Genomic DNA, 20,868 nt, shown 5'->3' with positions numbered 1-20,868 from the left:
AATAAAAAGAGAATTCAGTGTCAGTGTACTGCACTATTAAAAAAAAAAAAGCAATCATAAGGAAGGGAAAAAAAGTTGAAGGCAGAAATCAATGAAACCCATAATAAAATAATTAGAGAAAATGAACAAAATTAAAAGCTATTAATTGAAAAAAATCAATTAAATTTATCTTTTAAAAATGATTAAATCAACTAAGTTGACCAAGAAAACAAAAAAGGAAAGACACAAATTACAAATATCAGGAACGAGCTGGAGATGTAGCTCAGTGGTAGAGTGCTTGCCTACCATGCTCAAGGTCCTGAGTTCAATCCCCAGTACTTCAAAAAACAACTATCAGGAATGAGAGAATGGTCATAAAAGGATAATAAGGGACACATAGAAACTTGCCTGTGACTAAAAACTCAGCAAGTTAGACAAATGAACAAATCACTCAAAGACACAAACTGCCAAAGCATATTCAGGAAGAACTAGATAACAAGAACAGTTCTGTATATTTTCTTTTTTTTTAATATTTATTTTTTAGTTTTTGGCGGACACATCTTTGTTTGTATGTGGTGCTGAGGATCGAACCCGGGCCGCACGCATGCCAGGCAAGTGCGCTACCGCTTGAGCCACATCCCCAGCCCAGTTCTGTATATTTTCTTCAAACAATTAAGCTGGTAGTTAATACCCTAATTATAAACATACAAGCCAGGCCTGGGGATAAATTTCCATAATTCCGGTGACTGGGGAAACTGAGGCCAAGTTTGAGACCAGCCTCGACACATAGCAAGACCCTGTCTCAAAATAAAAACTAAAATATGCTGGGGTATAGCTCCATGGTAAGCACCCCAGGTTCAATCTCCAGTACCACAACAAACAGAAAAATGAAACTTGAAAAACCTGATGGCTTTGCTGGCAAATTCTACCAACAAGAAAGAATCAGGTAATATGAATTCCACACAACTTTTTTTTTTTTCAGAATAAAGGAGAGAATACTTCCCAACTCATTGTATGGTTCAGTAACTGGTATGATGTAATCACAGGAGGACATTACAAAAATAGAAGATTATAGGCTAATATCCTTCATAAACATAAATGCAAATATCCTGAACAAAATGTTAACAAATCCTATCCAAGAATATACAAAAAGGTCAACACATCAGGTCCAAGTGGTATTTAGTACAGGAATTAAAGGTGGGTTCAACATGTAAAAAAATCAAGAAATGTAATTCATCATATCAACAGGTTAAAGAAAAAAACACATGAGCATCACAATAGATGCAGAAAAAATGTTTTGAAAATATTAAAAGTCTGTATGGTTTGCATCTGGATTGTGCCCCCAAGTCTCCTGTGGGGAAGGCTGGGTTCCCAGGGCAGCAATGTTCAGAGGTGCAGGCTGTGAGAGGTAGGCCCTGAGCAAAGCGGGTGGGTCCTTGGAGACATGACCTTGGGGTCTGTACCTTGTCCCTAGCCCCTTCCTCCCTCTCTCCTTGCTTCCGGCCTCAGTGAGCTGAGCAATTCTGCCCCACCATGTCCTCTCTGCCGTCATGCTCTGCCTCTTCACAGACCCACAGCAATGGAGCCAGCAGACCATCCACTGAGAACTCGGAGCTGATGAGCCCAGGTCTCTCCTCCTCTTAAGTTGTTCATGTCACGTAATTTTGTCCCAGTGATGAAAACATGACTGACACATGTCGATTTCTGATGAAAACTCTCTGTAAACTAGAGGCTGTAGGAAATGACTCAATGAGATAAAACACATCTGCATGCAAAAATGCATACAGCTGGCATTATGTTTGCTGGCAAAGACGGAATGCTTTCCCTCTAAGATGAGACACACGGCCAGAATGTCTGTTCTCCTCTTCTACGTTGTACTGGGGACCCTAGACACCACAGCAAGGCAAGAAAAAGGAATAAAAGACATACAAATTTAAAAAGAAGGAAAAAAAAAACTATTCCTATTTGGAGAAGAAATAGTTGTCTTTATAGAAAATGCCAAAAAGAGAAAAACCTACAGAAAATTATTGAACTAAAAAGCAAGTTTAACAAGATCATAGGCTACAAGATCAATATATAAAAATAAATTAAAGCTGAAATATATCTATGTAAAGTATCATTTTAAATAACAGGCATGGTGGTCTATGTCTTTGATCCCAGCAACTCAGGAGGGAGGATAGCAAGTTCCAGGCCGGCCTTGATCACTTACCAGGACCTTGTCTCAATAAATAAAATGGGCTGGGATTAAGTTCAGTGGTAGAACACTACTAGGTTCAATCCTCAGTACCCCCCTCCCCCTCAAAAAGAATTTTTTTATAATAGCCCTGGAAATTTTCATGAAATTCCTATACATAAATCTTACTAAATATGTGCAAGATTGGCATATAATGTGCAAAACATTGAGGAAAGAAATTGAAGAACTGAATAAATATTAGTAAGATATGTCACATGTTCATGGTTTGGAAGGCTTGATATTTTTAAGTATGACAATTTTGTGCACATTGATTTATATATTCCATGAAATTCCAATCAAAATTCCTGCAGAACATAAAAATTTTGTGTAGTGATTAACAAGTTGGTTTAATTTTTTAAGAAAAAAAAAAGAAGAATAATCAAAACAATTTTGAAGGGAAGAATAAAATTGAAAGACTGATACTACTGGGCTACATATTCCTGGAAGGCTGCTGCCTGGTCCTGGGGACCATGTACACATGTACAGCAACAGAGCAGAATAGAGCCCACGAATACACCCACCTGTATGTGGTCAATTGATTGTTGCTAGAGACATAAAGATAATTCAATGAAGAAGAGATAGTGGGAACTCACTAACTGCTCCTTTGAAGTGTCAATGCCCCTGTGGAGGCTCCACACTCAAGGCTAGAGATTTATCCAAGGTCTTGTAAGAAGAGCCAGTCCTTCCCCTTATCCACCCTGCTTCTGTAGACATGCTTCCTGCTAGAAACCACTTGCACGGTTGTGTATCAGGTTGACTAGAAAATTTATGACACTAGATAGCCTATTAATGTTTTGGAAAAGGAGTGATGGGCACTCAGAATTTGGAGTCTGATGTCCTCTGGGTTCTCTGGCCTAAAATTAAGTTTGAGTTCTCCAACTCTTCCTGTGTCCTTGGCTGCTTCTTGCCTGCAGAAAGTATCACTTCTTCAGCAAGAGTATCACTATGTGGTGAGCTGCTCCCATCCTTTTGACACCAATTATTTGGAAAAAAAAAATGAATTGAACACCTCAAGTATAGATATGATAAGGTCTTTTAAAGCCCAGAGTTATTAAAAAACTGTTAAACTTTAAATGAAAATTCCATTGAATTACTGTCAAAATTTTAATTTTAAAACAAATAAATATCAATCTCCATAATGCACTGAAGCAGCAAAAAAAAAAAAAAAAACATAAACTATATCCCATGCCATGAGGCAAAGTTACCTAATTTAAAAGAATTGAAATTATACTCAGTGTGTTCTTTCTCCACAAAGAACTCAAACTAGAAAACAGTAAAACTAAAAGAAAATCTCCAAGATATTTGAAAATAAGCACAATTCTAAACAATCTACGGGACAAGGAAGTTTAAAGGAAATAAAATAGACATTGAACCTAGTGAAAAATGACATTTTAAAAATTTGTAGATCACATCTAAAGCAGTACTTGGAAACTGATAGTATTAAAAACACATTACAAATAAGGAATAGGCACAATTTAATAATCATTTTTACCACCTGGGAAATCTGGGTGTTGGCAGGGGGGTGGTGGAGGAGCAAATAAACCAAAATCAAGCAGAAGAAAGGTTTAATGAAGATCAGAGCAGAGATTAATTAGATTGAAAGCAGAGACAATGGAAGAAACCAGGGAGACAAAGAGCCGCTTGCTTGAAATGAATAAGAAAATTCATGAATTTTTAATAATATCAATGAAGGAAAGAAGAGACAAATTTTCAACATCAAGTATTAAATGGAATATTAACTATGACAGACCCTGAAGACATCAACAGCCTATTAAGGAAATAGTGTCCCCTCCTTCCCCCACAGAGGGTTCGTGTGTTGGCAGCTTTGACCTCAGGGGGCTGATGTTGGCTGGTAGAATTGTTAAGAGGTGGAACAAGTGAAGGGTTACTGGGTCATGGGCATCAGGACTTGGCAAGACTAAAGATATGTGCTTCACTCCAGTAAGATTGGCAGCCACTATGAAGTCAAACAACAACAAGTGCTGGCGAGGATGTGGGGAAAAGGGTACACTTGTACATTGCTGGTGGGACTGCAAATTGGTGCGGCCAATTTGGAAAGCAGTTTGGAGATTCCTGGGAAAGCTGGGAATGGAACCACCATTTGACCCTGCTATTGCCCTTCTTGGACTATTCCCTGAAGACCTTAAAAGAGCATGCTACAGGGATACTGCCACATGGATGTTCATAGCAGCACAATTCACAATTGCTAGACTGTGGAACCAACCCAGATGCCCTTCAATAGATGAATGGATAAAAAAAATGTGGCATCTATACACAATGGAGTACTATGCAGCAATAAAAATGACAAAATCATAGAATTTGCAGGGAAATGGATGGCACTAGAGCAGATTATGCTTAGTGAAGCTAGCCAATCCCTAAAAAACAAATACCAAATGTCTTCTTTGATATAATGAGAGCAACTATGAACAGAGCAGGGAGGAAGAGCAGGAAGAAAAGATTAACATTAAACAGAGACATGAGATGGGAGGGAAAGGGAGAGAAAAGGGAAATTGCATGGAAATGAAGGGAGACCCTCATTGCTATACAAAATTACATATAAGAGGTTGTGAGGGGAATGGGAAAATAAACAAGGAGAGAAATGAATTACAGTAGATGGGGTAGAGAGAGAAGATGGGAGGGGAGGGGAGGGGGGATAGTAGGGGATAGGAAAGGTAGCAGAATACAACAATTACTAATAGGGCATTATGTAAAATTGTGGATGTGTAACCGACGTGATTCTGCAATCTGCATTTGGGGTAAAATTGGGGGTTCATAACCCACTTCAATCTAATGTATGAAATATGATATGTCAAGAGCTTTGTAATGTTGTGAACAACCAATAAAAAAAATTAAAAAAAAAAAAAGATATGTGCTTCATTCATGAGCCCAGGATGTCAGATGATTGAGTGGGTGGATGCAGAAACGTCATATGACAAAATTCCACATCTATGGATAAAGCTCTTAGAAAAATAGGAATGGAGCAAGTTATGGTTTAATTATACCTCTCAGAGCCGTTGTATAGGTTCTAATCCTGCACCTAGGAATAGGTCTTTTTTTCAGAAATGGCAATAGTATGATGTAATCACCTAAGATGGGGTCGTAAGGGAGTAGGGCAAGCTGTTGTTTCAGTGAGACATGTGACTTTATAAGGAGAGGAGGGTGGGCAGCTGGTTCAGTAGCACTTTTGCCCTCATAAGGAAAGCAAGGTGGGCTGCTCATTCAGTGGGCTTGTGTCCTCATAAGTAGAGCAGGACAAGCTCAAGATTCACTGTGCCTTGTGTCCATTAATGATTATCTTCATCCTATCTATTGCTTTTTTATGTGAAATATTTGAATTTCCATTCTTTGATTTTAGGTTATGTCCTACAGGTATATCTGTGCAGTTCCCCTGGGCATTTCCTTTAGCATGAGATGGAGAGACAACTCCGATGTGAACCTATAGCAGCATAACTTCAGGACCAGAAAATGCTGTTCTTGTATACCTCTACCTGTCCCCCTCAGTTGCTGGTGTCACCTTGTAACGTGAGTGCATTTTGTGTATGAATGTATGGAGAAATTATGAGGAACCTTTTCCCCTCTCACCCCCACAGGTGTCAATACTGTGCTCTGCAGTATCTTAGGGAGCAGAGCATTTGTGAGTGAGGTGCTGCCATCCTTTGACACCAGTAATCACAGTTGGAAGAAAAAAGGAATTGGATACCTTGAGTGTAGATATGTTGTGGCCTTACAAAAGCAAAACTTATTACAGATTTTTAGACTGAAAATAAAAGTATGTTAAAGTTCTGTACAAATATTAATTCCTAAACAAATAAATAGAAAAAATGTCTGGAGTCTATCCTTATTCTTTTTTTTAATATTTATTTTTTAGTTATAGTTGGACACAATATCTTGATTTTATTTATTTTTTATTTGGTAGTGAGGATCAGACCTAGGGCCTTGCCCATGCTAGGCAAGCGCTCTACCTCTGAGCCACAACCCCAGCCCCATCTATCCTTATTTATTCAGGAAAATGGAAGAAGTTCTGGAGGCCTAAAAGGGAGATGACTACTTGGAGTTATGGCCAGGCATGACTGGGTTATTACTTGCTGTGGTGACAAAAGGAGCCATTGAGTAAATGTCAAAGTGCAGGTATATAATAGAGTGGCCGTGGCTGGGGTTTTGTCCACAAGTACAGGAAGCTCTTGGTGGTGACCTATCAGACTGCCAGATAGTTGGTGGTTGTTGGTTGGCGGTTGTTGGTGGTGGTCTTTGGATATTGGTTCTTTAATTTGGGTTTCTTGTTTTGTCTTGTTTTTGTTTTTGATTTGGGTTTGTTGTTTTAGTCTGTTATTTTTTTTTTAAGCTAGCATCCTTAGTTGGTGTTCCTGCTTAGGATGGATAGCCAGAGTAGTGAGAGTAGTGGAGTGGGGCAGGGGCTAGACTATGGTCCTGAGGGACAGGTATGAGGTCCTGAGGGACATTGGGCATGGTGGGTTTGGCCAGATCAAACTAGCCCGCCATTGCCTCACTGGGGCACAGGTGGCAGTGAAAGTCCTGCAGAAGAAAGGGCAGAAATTCCAGGTCCTCTCCGAACCGGATATGATGAGGAGCCTGGAGCATCCCAACGTGATCCAGTTATTTCAGGTCATTGAGACGCATGGAAATATCTACCTGGTGATGGAGCACGTAGGTGGGGGCCAGCTATTGGACCAAATCCTGCGGGGTGGCATGCAGGAGGAAGAGGCGCACAGACTGTTCCGGGAGGTAGTGTGTGCCGTGGCCTACTGCCATGACAAGGGCATGGTGCACCGAGACCTGAAGCCAGAGAACATTGTGCTGGATGCCAGAGGCCACACAGTGCCTGGACCTCAGTCATGTGGACTCTGAACAGCTACAGGAGAAGATGTGCCAACTACCTCAGGTCCCTCTGCATGGGTTCCAGCCTAGAGCACTTCTGCATCCACCTGGACATCAGGAGTCTCCTCTGCCCCCACCTGCAGAAGACATCAGAGGTAGCTCCCCTGGGACACTCCCCCTGCCCTGCTCCTCTGTCTTTCTCTGAGATGTTTCTTTTTTTTTTTTTTAAAGATTTTTTTTAAATATTTATTTATTTATTAGTTATTGGCGGACACAACATCTTTGTTTGTATGTGGTGCTGGAGGATCGAACCCGGGCCGCACGCATTCCAGGAGGGCGCGCTACCGCTTGAGCCACATCCCCAGCCCCTCTGAGATGTTTCTTAATAAATTTGTTTCGGACAAATTGTGGAATAAAATTATTGTTGAAGATCCTTATCATCTGTATAAAACATGAATAGATTTTGATAAATTAGACTTTCATTGATTGTCAGGTGCTGCATCTATGAACCCTGTTGTCATGAATGTGAAACGGTGTCCCCGCAGCCCGCCACTTCTGTTTTATGGTTCTTCTGGTGTCTTTATTCCCACAGAAGGTTCTACTTTGTGTGTAGTCCAATCTGTGGTCTTTTCATTTCTGGCTTCTGGGTTCCGTGTCCTGCTGAGGAAGGCTGAGCCGTTTATTGTTTACGGTGCACTTTCATTTCCATTTCTCCTATCACTCTGGGTCATAGGGATTTTCAAAGTGCACAGTATCTCCGCCAGAAAGATAAGGAAAGGAAGGTCATGGAGGGTCAGTGACTTATCTGGGGTCACACAGCTACTTACGGAAAGACTAAGAGTTACAAGCAGATGGTCAAAGCCTCAGGCCCAGGCTGAGGGTCTCCACTCCCTAGGGCTCAGGAGACCTGGCCAACAGCACGTCCTGCACCCCTCACGGATCCTGACGTCCCCCTCGTGCCTCCTGTTGCTGGAAAGCTGTGGGCACATGTTTCCCCATCAGGGGCAGGACCCGCCTCTCATGGCACTGCCTGTCCTCCTGCTGCCACAGGGTGGACCTCCAGGAGCCCTGCTCCCTGTCCCCATCAGGCTGCAGCAGGTGGAGGCAGCCCCTGTGGGCCCTGGAGGCACCATGCTTCAGGCCACACTCAGGTCCCTTAGCCATCCTCCTGGACAGGGTCTCCATGCACATCTGGTCCCCCTCCCCCTCATCACACCTGCAGCCATGTTTAGGCTCATCCAGGCAGCAGAGCGTCTTGTAGTCTGGCACATTTGGGTGAGTACCCCTAAGGGGTGGGGGACACAGGGAGGTGAGTCTGCGAGGGCTCCAGAGCAGTGGCTTTGGAGCTGGCCTTGAAGAAGCAGGAGGGCAGCAGGGGGGAGAAAGCAGGGCTCCCTGTGGCCAGTGAGAAGGAATGGACAGGAGAAGGGAGCAGGAGGGGACGAGGTTGTGCAAAGGTCCCTGATGAGCTGGGTGCTCAGGCTTCATGTTGGCCACAGGATCTCAGGGACCCAAGGACTGTAGAGGGTGTGTCTCCAAGAACAATCCAGGGACCCCAGCTGCAAAGTGGCAGGAGGGCCTGATACAGGCAGATTCCGGGACTCCAGGCCTGCCGAGTTAGGAGGGGCAACTGCAGAGTCTCCAGCTTCCTTGGGGACTCTTCCTTGCTCACCACTGAGGCCACTGCCCCTGAAAGCCCCTGGGTGGCTTTAAGAAACTGGGAGGCCCCCTAACTCGTGTGCAGTGGGAGTCTGCTCTTGGCCCGAGCTGTGATGCAGCTCCCACCAGGTCCCTGACCCCAGAGCGGGGAGACTCTGTCTGGTGGAGTGTGTCTGGGAGAAGGAGGGGGGTGGCTGGCCAGGGGAGTGGAGGCCACCTCTGCAGGACCTGTGTCTTCCCCGAGATGAGCGGAAGCTGCTCATGCCAGTTAACTCCTATGGCTCCCAGACTCTCCCTCCAGGAAGCCTCCCTGTCCCTGCCAGTTGGGCAGGCGCCTTCCCTTGCCCCCCAGGCCTCCTGCACTCCCCTCCTGTCCAGCACTTTGCCAGTGTGGAGGCCCTGAAGGCTTATCAGGCCCTCACTCTGGGTCAGGCAGTGTGACACTACTCTTTGGAGTCCTCTCATCGACCTCAACTCTAGAGGTGGGTCCAGGTAATACCATGGTTTTGTTGAAGAAGAAACTGAGGTTCTGAGAAGTTCAGTCATTTCCCAAGGTCACATCATACAGCCAGAGAGGATTGGTTTCCTCCTGTGCTTGTTGAGTAGTTGACCACCCTGACCCACCAAATTTAGAAGTATTGAATGAGTCAATGAATGAATGCTGTATCCCAAAGCCCTTGAGCAGGAAGCACGAAGCGGCTCTGCCTTTCTTGGAAAAGGGCATTTGGAGATGTCACATTTTCTGGGTGTTGTCTATACACCGGGCACCAAGCCTTAGCATGTTTATGACATTTAATCCTCAACCCAAGAGGCTGTTCCTGATTATGTCCATTTTGCTGATGAGGAAACAAGGCTCAAAGAGGATGTTAGGTCACTTGTCCAAGGCCCCAGAGCCAGTGGGGGCAGAGCTGAGGTTGGGAGGAGGCAGCCAGACTGCAGAACCTGTTAGTCACCCCTGTTGAGAGCCACAGCCGAAGGGGCCCCAGCAGACTTTCAGACTGCCAGCTGATGATTGGCTCACAGTGGCCCCAGCAACATCTAGCTGATTGGCTCCTCTGCGGTGATGCTCATTGGGGGACTTCTTTGGCTCCGCCCATGCGACCCGGCCAATCGGCCTCAAGAGCAGGAAGATTGTGGGAGGTGGGGAGGCTTGGTTTGGTGAGAGAGGCTTGTGGGAAGCCGGTGGTGGCAGTTGGGCTCTGAGGGTTTTTCCTGAGGAGCTGTTTTATTTGGCGTGTGTGGTTCTAAAAATAAAGTTTGTTTCTTTTGACAAGTGGCTCCTGAATTGTGCCCAGCCAGACTGCAGCACACCCCCATGCCACCTGGGGTGGCCTCAGGTCTTCCCAGTGGTTGTATGCTGATTGCCAGTGGACTTGGGGCGGGAGAGCCCTGGGACTCAGGGGGGAGAGCCCTGGCTGAGAAAGCCACGTGCTGCTGCCAGGAGGATGACATGACAACAGGGACCACAGGTTGACATCAGTCCTTCCTGTGGCAGAGGCACTTTGAGAGGGTTCGCATGGCAGCCCACGGATGAGGAAAGCCTGACGCAAGTGTGTGGGCGATCTCAGGCTTCTGCACACAGGGACAGCAGAGCCCTCCCTCCCTGTCTGACTCCTGGTTCCTGGCTCCTTCAGACACAGGGTGGTGGACTTCTGAGCCCCTACCCCATGCTGATGACCTGGGACCCTCCTGACTTGGACTTCCCCACCAGAGAGTGGAGGGGGCCCAACCAGAAGCCTGGCACCCAGCATCCTGGCAGTTTGGCAGCTCCCTGCCAGGGCCTGCAAGACCCTCCTGGTCTTCTTCATGCCTCTTCCCCACGGCCATGTCAGCAGGTGGGAGGTCAGTGACTGCCAGGTGCATGTGTCCATGCATCCACTGGGGGATGAGTGGAGAGAGGGCAGAAGGAGTCCTCCACACTCTGAAACCAATTCATCTCGTAATACTTCATACCTGGGGCCTTGATCTGGGCCCAGGAAGGCCCAGGTGCAGGGCTCTCCCTGGTGCAGGGCCTGGTGATGTCCCAAGCATGACTGGAATGGTATGAGGACAGCCTGGGCACCTCTGCCTCAGAGGTGATGCCTGAGTTTCTGGTGGAACCAGGAGAGGAGCCCTCGGGGGAGTTGCAGAAGCTCCTGGCACTGCAGAGGCAGTAAAGGAAGGTTCTACATGAGCAGAGAAGGAGTCGGGAGGCACCAGGAGGACAGAATGTTCCAGCAAGGAGAAACAGTGTGGAGAGGCCTGGCAGCAAGAGAGTCCACAGTGCCCCAGAGGCTCAGGGTGCTGAGCAGACATGAAGGCCCCCAAGAGCACAAATGAGGACTGGAAACTTGAGCAATCTGCTGACCTTCAGGCACAGAGGGTGGGCATCTAGGGGAGAAAACAGCACCAACAGAGGGCAGGGGTTGGAGGATCTGTGGCCCACACAGGGAGGACGGGTCTTGGAGGGCAGATGTGATGAGGCTGCAGGAGAGGCTGGACCCAGGTGAGGGAGGGCCTTGAAGACCACCGGAGGACCTTGTTGGACCATGGGGAGCCACCAAAGGTGATTGAGCAAGGGACAGCCAAGGTCATCATTATGCTTTAGGCAGATCACTAATAACAAAGAGAAGCTCAAATGTGGACATTTCCGTCTTATTTCTTCAGAGAGAAAACAGGACTCTGAGAATCTATGATTTTCCTGAAATTTTGCTACTTCCCCACATTTGTGATGTTTCTAGTTCCTTGTAGTGATCAGCCACAAACCCTAAAGCCAGAAAGAAACCATGGAGTGGCAAAGTCTAGTTGGGGCAACCAGCAAGGGGCAGCCTGCTGGGAGGCTTCTCAGGAGTGGGCGGAACCCTGAGGTGGGGGTGTAGGGAGCTGCTGTGGGTGCAGCAGGGACACCATGGTGCGGGGCTCCTTCAGTGATATCCCTGAGGCCCTGCCCTGCCCGGGGTCTCCTCCCCTGGCTCTGAGGCACACGTTGCTCTGAGCTGTGGACACTCCCCGTGGCCCAGAGCAGTCCCAGGTCTGCAGCCCTATTCTGAGGAGGAGCCTCACCTAGAGCAGGTGGCAGCACCCTGACCCCAGGCTCCGTCTGCTGCCTCCACCTGGGTCACCTCAGACCCCGGGACTCACCCCACACAGGAACTGGACACTCCCTGAGGGAGACAGTGGCAAGGCCGTCAGCCTGCGTGGACCCTGAGGGAGCCACAGATGGCTCTGAGCCTCAGCTTCCTTGTCCAGGCTGGCCTCCCCTCAGCCCTCTCCCAGGGTTATGGTGAGGATGGGAGGGACCCCAACAGGGATGCGCTCCCACACCCTGGGCTGGATGTTCTCTGTGGGCCTGCAGATGGTGGAGCTGGGCCCTGGGCTGGAGACACTGAATGGCACAGCAGGGCAGTTCTGCCTGGTTAAGGGTTCTGGGTCATGCCAAGGAAGTCTCAGCTGCTGTACCTCCTTCTCTCTCTCTCTCTCTCTCTCTCTCTCTCTCTCTCTCTCTCTCTCTCTCTCTCTCTCTCTCTCCTCTCTCTTTCTCTTTGGTACTGAGAAATGAACCAGGGGTATTTTACCACTGAACAACACCCCTACCCCACCCTTTATTATTTTAGATTTTGAGACAAGTTCTCACTGATTTCCTTAAGGCCTCACTAAATGGCTGAGGCTGGCCTCCAAGTTGCAATCCTCCTGCCTCAACCTCCAGAGTTCCTGGGATCACAGGTGTGTGCCAACATGCCTGGCTGCACCTCTCTCTTTACTTCTCTCTCTCTCAGTTGTTTACGAGCTTTTACAACAAACCTCAGAGATTCCAGACTTCCTCCAGAAGACCAAGGCCACTCCCTGGCATTAAACAATGTTGTTTTCATGTTTGATTTTCTTGGCCTCTGAGAAGCACTATGATATTTTTTGCATTTAGGGAACTTTCATACTCTACTAGCACTTCAAATGTTTATTCTCCCAGCAACTCTGTGTCTAGAAATTGATTCTATGAGTAGAAAGATATAATTGTGAAAAAATAAACAGATTTTTAGACAAGGGTCATTGCATCATAATTCATAACTCTAAGAATTTGAAAACAATGCAAATGTCTATCAGTAGGGGATCAGCGAGCTAATCTCTGGCTAAATGGGTGCAATACTCAAAATAGATAAATGAGAATCTGTATATGCCACTGTCCTGTGAGTGTGTCCATAATGTATTGTTAAGTAGAAAACAAAGTCGCAGAATAGTAGTGGCAGATTTAAAAACAACTGTAGGGGCTGGGGATGTGGCTCAAGCGGTAGCGTGCTTGCCTGGCATGCATGGGGTGCTGGCTTCAATCCTTAGCATCACATAAAAATAAAATAAAGATGTTGTGTCCACTGAGAACTAGAAATAAACATTGAAAAATTCTCTCTCTCTTCCCCCTCTTTAAAAAAACTGTAATTCAATTACATGCAAATACAAATATTAATATGCATATGAGCAGGGGAACCTAGAAAAATAAAACTGAACTCTTAGCAATTTAAACAGAATTTCCATAACATAAATTCCTACACAGAGTCTCTGACTAAAGAAAGAATACATTTACAATGTTACCAGAGTCTAAAATACAAAAACACACACAGGAAAGTGTTCTCTTTCTGTGTTACCTACTCTGCTAATGGGTTTGGGGCATGTGCTCTGTAGACACTGTTATAAATTCATTATTGTAAAACTGGAGAATGGACTCAGGTCACAGAGGCCTTGGAGAGACAGGGTCCTAATTCAGAGAAGGGACATTAATGGGGCTGGAGGCCCCTGGTGGGCTGTAGCTCAGGGCCCAGCAGAACAAACTCTTTCAGTCTTTCCCTCTTTTTCCAGGAAGAAGGACCCAAGCGGACAGTGGGTGGTGGAAGCAATGTGTAGTCCGAGTGGCTCATCTGTCTGGGAGGAAAATTCCAGCTCACCCATCTGCCCTGGGAAGGACCAGGCAGGGGCTGACCCAGGTCACCTCAGCCCCCTTCACCTGCTCTGCACAGGGCCCTGAGGTCCAAGCTCTCTCCCAATCTGTTTTCTTATTTTCACCCAGCCTTCAATTCACCCGGCTCTTCCCTCTCAAGAGCCTTTCCTGTCCTTTCTTTTAGGGATGTGTGGCACCAGAGAGGTCATGTGGTGGGAAACAGAGTTTGGATCTCTGGCTCCCGGGATCCCTGGCTCTACCCCTTTGGGTGGGCACCTTAGCTCCCTGAGATCCAATCTGCAAGACAGCCAGGCCCAGGCTCCCTTCCTACCCAGACACACTGTCCAAATGATCCCGGGCAAGTCATTTTGCAATCTCCTCTCTCATCTGTACCTGTACTAGGTTCCTAGGATTGATGAGGGAGAAATAAGAAAAATGAATGAAGCACCAGACAGCCCCGGAGCACCACCTACTGGCTAATGGCAGCCAGACTTTTATCTGCCTCCTCTCTGTGGCCTTGTTTTTTTCCATTAGCCACAAGGGAACTGGGCTCTGATGTGATGTGACCCACCCAAGGTCCCAGGAGGGATGGGGCCTGGAGTCTCCTGACCTGCAAACAGGCTTTCCCATGAGCAGAGACAATCCCTTCTGGAATGTGGGTTGTTTATTCTCTTTCCAAGGCAGATCCAAGTTTTGCTTTAGTCAACTACTGCCACAGCCAGGAGAGAAGAGGTCCTGAGTTCTGGGTGCGCTGTAGAGCCAGGACCCCAGGGGTGGGGGCTTGGTATGTCCAGGCCCTTGCTGGTCGGGTTTCCCTGACATGACTCAGCTGCCCCTGAGTTGGCTGCAGGGCCATGAGTCAGAACTGGCCACAGTCCTGTCCTCTGCCCACTTGCCACAGCCACAGACTATTGGAGACAGTCCAGGGAGACCTGCAGCTCCAAAGCAATGCACCCTTCCCCCAGGTCCAAGCAGAGATGCCCATCTCTCTGCTCAGTGATGGCTTGAAGACACACAGCAAGCAAATGATCGGCCTCAGGCTGAAACCTAGGTCTACTTCAATGAATCCTCCCAAATAGCCCAAGTAGAGGGCACCCCTGGCCTGGCTTGGCACCCTTGCATCTGTCCCCTGCTTCAGTGATATATTGCCCCTGGTAGTGTACAGCCAGTGGCTAACAGGCCCAGGCTCCAAGAGGAGCTGATGGCCAATACTGAGCTGGCCAGAGGGACCAGGACGCCCACCTTGTGCTAGCCCCATAGCCACTGAGCTGCTGAGACAGTGAGGCCTGTGGTCTGCTCTCCACTGTCCCACCTGGCTTGACTCTGGCTCAGAGCCACAATCTGGTGCTCCATGACGTCCCCTGGCCTCTCCTTCCTTCCTCTCTCCCCTACTTCCTCTCTTCCCACTGCTGTCTGGGGCCCTTGTGTGCTCTGTCTCTTCTGCTTCCATCTGGTCCCAACCATGACTCACCCTGACCTGGAATCCGGGCTCTGGCGTTGCATCTCCCCAGCCACAGCAGACTTGTCTGGCCCACAGGCAGAGAGGAGGACGTGCAGGAGGGTGCCCCAGCTTAGTAGCCAAAGCCAGAGCACATGGTGGTGAAAGAGGGGGGCAGGAAGGGTTTGGGCTCCCAGGGCTAGAGCCTCTGAGCAGGCCTGTAGGCTCAGAGTTCTCCTACCCAGAACTGCTCAGGCACAACAGAAATGAGAAGCTTCCTCACTTCACACCTGGGAATCCAAGGCCAAGGTCAAGAAAACCTAGCCACTAGCAAGGGGTGGGAGAAATGAAAATCCCTTTTTTACAAAAGGGAAAAGAGAACAGAGCTGAAGGAATCTGTCAGGTGATGAGCTCTGACTGCCCTCAATCCATACCCAGCACCCCAGGAACAGGGTCCAAACCCAAGAAAGACCACAGCATCTACGAGAGGAAGAACCAAGTTTAATATGAAAATATTTGCCTTAAAAAAATACACAAAACTATGCTAAGATTTCATCTCGCTCCAGTCAGAATGGCAATCATCAAGAATACAGGCAACAACAAATGTTGGCAAGGATGCAGGGGAGGGGGGGAAGGCACATTCATACACTCTGGTGGGACTGCAAATTGGTGCAACCACTATGGAAAGCAGTATGGAGATTCCTCAGAAAACAAGGAATGGAACCACCATTTGATGCAGTTATCCCATTTCTTGTCTACACCCAAAGGACTGAAAATCAGCATACTACAGTGATGCAGCTACATCAATGTTTATAGCAGCTCAATTCACAATAGCTAAACTATGGAACCAACCTAGGTAGATGGATAAATGGATAAAGAAAATGTGGTATATATATTCAATGGAATATTACTAAGCTTAAAAGAAGAATAAAATTATGACATTTGCCGGTAAATGGATGGAGATGAAAAATATCATGCTTAGTGAAATAAGCCAATCTCCCAAAACCAAAGGCCAAATATTTTCTCTAATATGTGGATGCTAATTCACAATAGAGGGGGGCACTAGAGAAGAATAGAGTCACCTTAGATTAGGTAGAGGGAAGTGAAGGGAGGGGAGAGGTTGGGATGTGGGAGTAGGAAGGATAGTAGAACGAAACAGACATTATTACTGTATGTGTATATATGACTGCATGACTAATGTGATTCTACAACATGTACATTCAGAAAATGAGAAATTATACCCCATCTATGTATATCAAAGTGCATAAATGCATCCTACTGTCATCTATAACTAATTAAAACAAATAAAAAATTTTTTAAAAAGAGAAAAATATAGATAGGAAAACTGAACTGCATACAAAATAGTGCTTTTGATGTAAAATGTGAGTTAATGTGAGTCCTAAACCTACTTGTAAATGTAGGTGATTATACCTTTGGTAACACGGTAAGAATGGATTCCTTTCCTTGGGGGAGGCTCTGGAGGCCTGGGTGGGGAGACACCAGCACATAGGCACTGTGCCCAGGAGGGCTGAACTTGCCTCAACCCTTTGCCATCGCTCCCCCTCCTGAGGGTAGAGGCCAAATCCCTCACTGACCTGGCCCCACCAATGCCCACTGGTTTGGGGGCAGTGAGGTGTCACTAACAGACCTGGGCAGTGACAAGACCCTACTCCACCAGGTACTGCCTCCAGGATGGGGCAGCCGGCAGTTAAGGAAGCAATCCCCTCTTGTGCCCTCCTCTTCGGCCCCTTTCCTGGGTGCTGACCTAAGGCTCTTGTCCTTCATGGGACACAATCATCCTTACTGTCCATTCTCTCTGTGGCACATACCTTGGGGGCAGTGTTGGGCTGCATGAGGTAATGACCTCCCTCCCTGCCCCCTTGCCAAGGATACCTCCAGAGTTCATCGTGGGTCTTCAAGGGGGTCTTGTGGTCCTCCCGTGTCCCTGGAGCATCTGCTGGGGGCTTTCCTGGGCAATGACTGTCACTTCAAGCCAAGGTCCACACAGCTGCATTTGGGGCTGAGGAAGGGTCACGTTCCTGAATGCTCGGGTGTCATGTGTCATCTGGAATCTCCCCAAAGCCAACAGCCCCTCAAGAACATAGTTTAGGATACTTGACCTAGCTTCCTCTGGACAAGCATGCAAACCCCAGGAATATTCCAGAATATTAGTGTTGATAGGGCACTCATAGTCCAACTTGCTCACTCTTCAAAGGGGAAAACAGGCCCAAAGAGGGCAAGAGATTCCTCCAAGGTCACAGCAGATCCAATGCACAGTCGGGGCCACCTACTGGTGCGCACATGTGGACATAATGCTGGCACATCAACACATTTGTCACAGATGCAGGATCTGCTGGGCCTGCAACAAGGGACGATGAGAAAAAGCCTCAGAACACAAGGGGCCTGGAAGACATGGGCACTGTCCAGAGCCAGTGTGCCCCGAGTGTCCTGGGCTGGGTCTACAGGCCGGGGAGTGCTGTACTTGGTTCAGTCCCAGCAATAATTACACCATTAATTAAGCATGGCTGGCCCCAGACCAGCTAGGACCTGGGAAAGCAGAGACTAGTGTCAGGGGACGTGGCTTCAGAGTGAAGCAACACTGGCCAGGGCAGGCCCAGCTCAGCTAGGAGCCAGGGGTGCCAGGGTTTCTTCCCCAGCTCCTGGGCAGATGGAAGTGTGGGGACAAGCCTGCGACACCTTGAGGGGCAGCTGGCTGAACAGAGAGAGGTTACTGACCCCCTCACTCACCCAGATTCCAGCCTCCCCAGTTGTCAGCCAGGGAGACTCCCAGGTAGACTGAGAACTACCAAGTTCAACATCTCATCTTGTGTATTGGGAAACTGGGTCCCCTGGGAGGGACCCTGGCTCAGTCACATGGCCTCCCTGAGGCAGAGGCTGGGCATGGTCCTGCAGTTCTCTGGCCTCCTGAGCCAGCCCCAGGGCCTGGGGAGCAGTGTGGCAGGGACAGAGCCTTCCACATGGGACAGCATGGCTCACAGGATGCCAGGCCTGGGGGCTGTGGCCTGGTGGCAGAAGGGGAGCTTCTGGTGGCACAGGGTGGGGGGCCAGCCCCTACAGAAAGCTGTCCTCTGCTTCGGCCCGAGGCCCAGGGCAGCCTGCATCCATTGGTGGCTCCAGCTCCATCTGGGGCTGGGGCAGGGGTTCTGGCTCTGGTTCTTCCTGGGGGTCGAGAGGACTGTCACAGGAGATGGTAGAGGAGGTGTTGGCTTCATTCAGGGTGGAGCTGGAGGAAGAAGGCAAGTGGGTGAGGGCTGGGCCACAGCAGGACGGTAATGGCGCTGAGGGATTTCTTGAACCCAGCTTTGCACACTTCTGCTCGTTGAATCCTGTAAAGACCCCATAAGGCCTGAGCCTGGAGACAAGCGCAGCTCAGAGAGCTCATGTCATTGCCCTACCTCACACTGTGGGCGTGTGCAGGGGCTGGGACGCTGGAGCAGGCCAAGCTGGCCGACACTTCAATTCCCATTCCCCAGCATCTCCATCCTCTGTATTCTGAGACATCTCACTTAATCCTCAAGGCAAGACCCTAATAGAAGGACTTTTACTGTTTTTATTTAATAGAAGAGGAAACTGAGGTTCAGAGAGGTGTAGCAGCTGTCCAAGGGCATAAAACAGGGCCAGCATTCACACCGCAAGCTGTTGGAACTCAGGGCTGAATCCTGTCCTGTTGTTACCGCTGTTGACCGGTGATGAGTCCTTGCTTCCCCAATGTTGAAGAATAACACCAAAGAAGCACACTGAGGCAAGGTCAGAGTAGAGATTAGAAGTTTATTAAAGGACAGCAGAAAAGACTTCTCCCGGAGGAAGAAGGGGACCCAAGAGGTGGAATCCGTGGAAGTGCGGTTGTTTCCCCTTTTTATAGTTTTGGTGATGGAATGTGGGTTGAAAGGCTGAGGGGTGGGACACAGGTGGGCCAAAGAAGTAATCTGGTCAGGAAGGACTTCATTATCACTTCTTTGGTATGGACTTTGGCCTAGGGCCTTTTCAGGACTTCATTAACATTCCATGAATTGTCCTGCGTTATCCTGAGTCATTCTCAGCATGGCCTCCATTTTAGATTTCACTCGGTATTAGACCCGATTTACCTAACTACACTGACTACCTAACTTTAAATCTGGCTTCACTGTCTACCCAGGTCTTGGAATGTTAGTCTCATTGACAGAAGGAAAAGGGCCTTTAGCATCTCTAGGGGCCTGTGCACTGTCAGCACATGTGGAGAAACCGAGGGTCACAGGACAAAGCCTGCCCAGGGCTCATGGTGGCAGAGCTGGAGCTAGAGCCCAGCCTAGGACTCCTGCCACCTCCCCTGGGGCTGGATCTTGTTTGGGGTGGGTGGCTCTAGCCTCCAGGGAGCCCTCTCTCTAGTGGAGGCAGGTGCTCTCTGAACATCAAGTCCAGGCTCCAGCTGGACCTCCCTCCAAAGCCCTCCCTGGACTGAAACCTCACCCCACCCCAAGACAGAAGAGCACATGAGTCTCCTTCCCGGTCTGCATTCTGGGTTGACCTTGGGCCACCTCTGCCTCCTACAACCAGGCTGCAGGGCCTCTGGGCACAGGGCTAAGCATGGAGCACAGCCTAAGGCTGGCTGGGACCCCACAGGTGGTCACTCCTCAGCATGCTGGGGACACTCAGTAGGTTCCCTCCTTCCCCATGGGGCTAGGACAGGGCCTAGAGAGGACAACTGTGGGATTCCCCTCAAGGGAGGCGCTCCCTTTCAGATAGCCCCGCCCATCCTTTTTCTATGCAGCCTGCCCCTCCCACCTGAGGGCTCAAAGGTCAAGAGAGCCCTGTTCTGCCCTCTGTTCACTTGTAGGAATAAGTCCTCACCCCAGGGAACTGGCTGCTGGGTCAAGCCTGATGCAGACACACCCACACTCTGTGCAAACCATAGCCCCATGTCCCAGCCAGGGTGGCTACCTGGCGAGGCTGGGGGAACCCTCCAGCAGACCCTCATCAGCAGCCTCTGGTTTGGGGTCAGGCAGGGGGATGATATAGTGGTGCTGCAGGAAGCTGTGTGTTGGATGCAGGTTGTCCACCAGGTCGCCATAGGTGCAGTACTCAGTGATGATGTAGATGGGGCCTGCAGGGGAGGGTGCGTTGGCACAGGCCCCAGGGGCCCTCAGGCTTCCCATGAGGGCCACGGGGCCAATAAACAAGTTGAATGTGGGAAAGGTGGTGGGCATGACAGCTGAGGGTCAGTGCCTCACACACCTGGTCCCCTTCCTGCCTCCGACTGCAGGCAAGGTACTTAGTCTCCTTGGGCCTCCCGTTCCCCATCTGTGAACCAACACCCCCCTCAAAGGACTGTCACAAGGACTAATGAGACCCCACCTCTGTCAGGATGGTTTAGTTAAACACTGTCATGTTCACTTGACAAGTGCACAACTGCTATGTTTTCACACTAAAGCTTATTTTTCAGCCAGATATACATAAAGCAGTCAAAGGAGACTGTTTATTATTATCAGTTTACTGGTTACATTCAAATTTAATGCATTTACTTAAAGTCAACTGGAGGTAAGTGAAGATATTGATAAAAACAAAACTTTCGAAATGAGTGCCAGGAACAGTGGAGCACACCTGTAATCCCAGCTACTCTGGAGGCTGAAGAAGGAGGATCATAAATTCAAGGCCAATCTCTACAACTTTTTTTTTTTGGTTGTTCACAACATTACAAAGCTCTTGACATATCATATTTCATACATTCAATCTCTACAACTTGATGAGACCTTCAACAATTTAGCAAAAAGTCTCCAAACAAAATAGGGCTGGAGATAAAGCTCAGTGGCAACGTGCCCTTGG

General features: G+C 48.3%; 1 protein-coding gene across 1 annotated transcript; it reads right to left on the bottom strand.

Annotated features, from left to right (window-relative positions):
* Positions 1–16,700: 16,700 nt before the first annotated feature.
* On the bottom strand, positions 16,701–20,252 carry LOC308654034 (uncharacterized protein; the record flags this gene model as incomplete). Its single annotated transcript, XM_081302875.1, has 3 exons — positions 16,701–17,407; positions 18,125–18,292; positions 19,987–20,252. 3 exons carry the CDS (start codon positions 20,250–20,252, stop codon positions 17,251–17,253), a joined length of 591 nt encoding a protein of 196 aa, XP_081159001.1. The 3' UTR covers positions 16,701–17,250.
* Positions 20,253–20,868: the final 616 nt, after the last annotated feature.

This window comes from Spermophilus citellus (assembly GCF_964194105.1).
Source record: "Spermophilus citellus genome assembly, chromosome: 1".
NCBI classification, from domain to species: domain Eukaryota; kingdom Metazoa; phylum Chordata; class Mammalia; order Rodentia; family Sciuridae; genus Spermophilus; species Spermophilus citellus.
The sequence above is the reverse complement of the archived record's forward strand: the minus strand, read 5'-3'. Positions and strand labels throughout refer to the sequence as shown.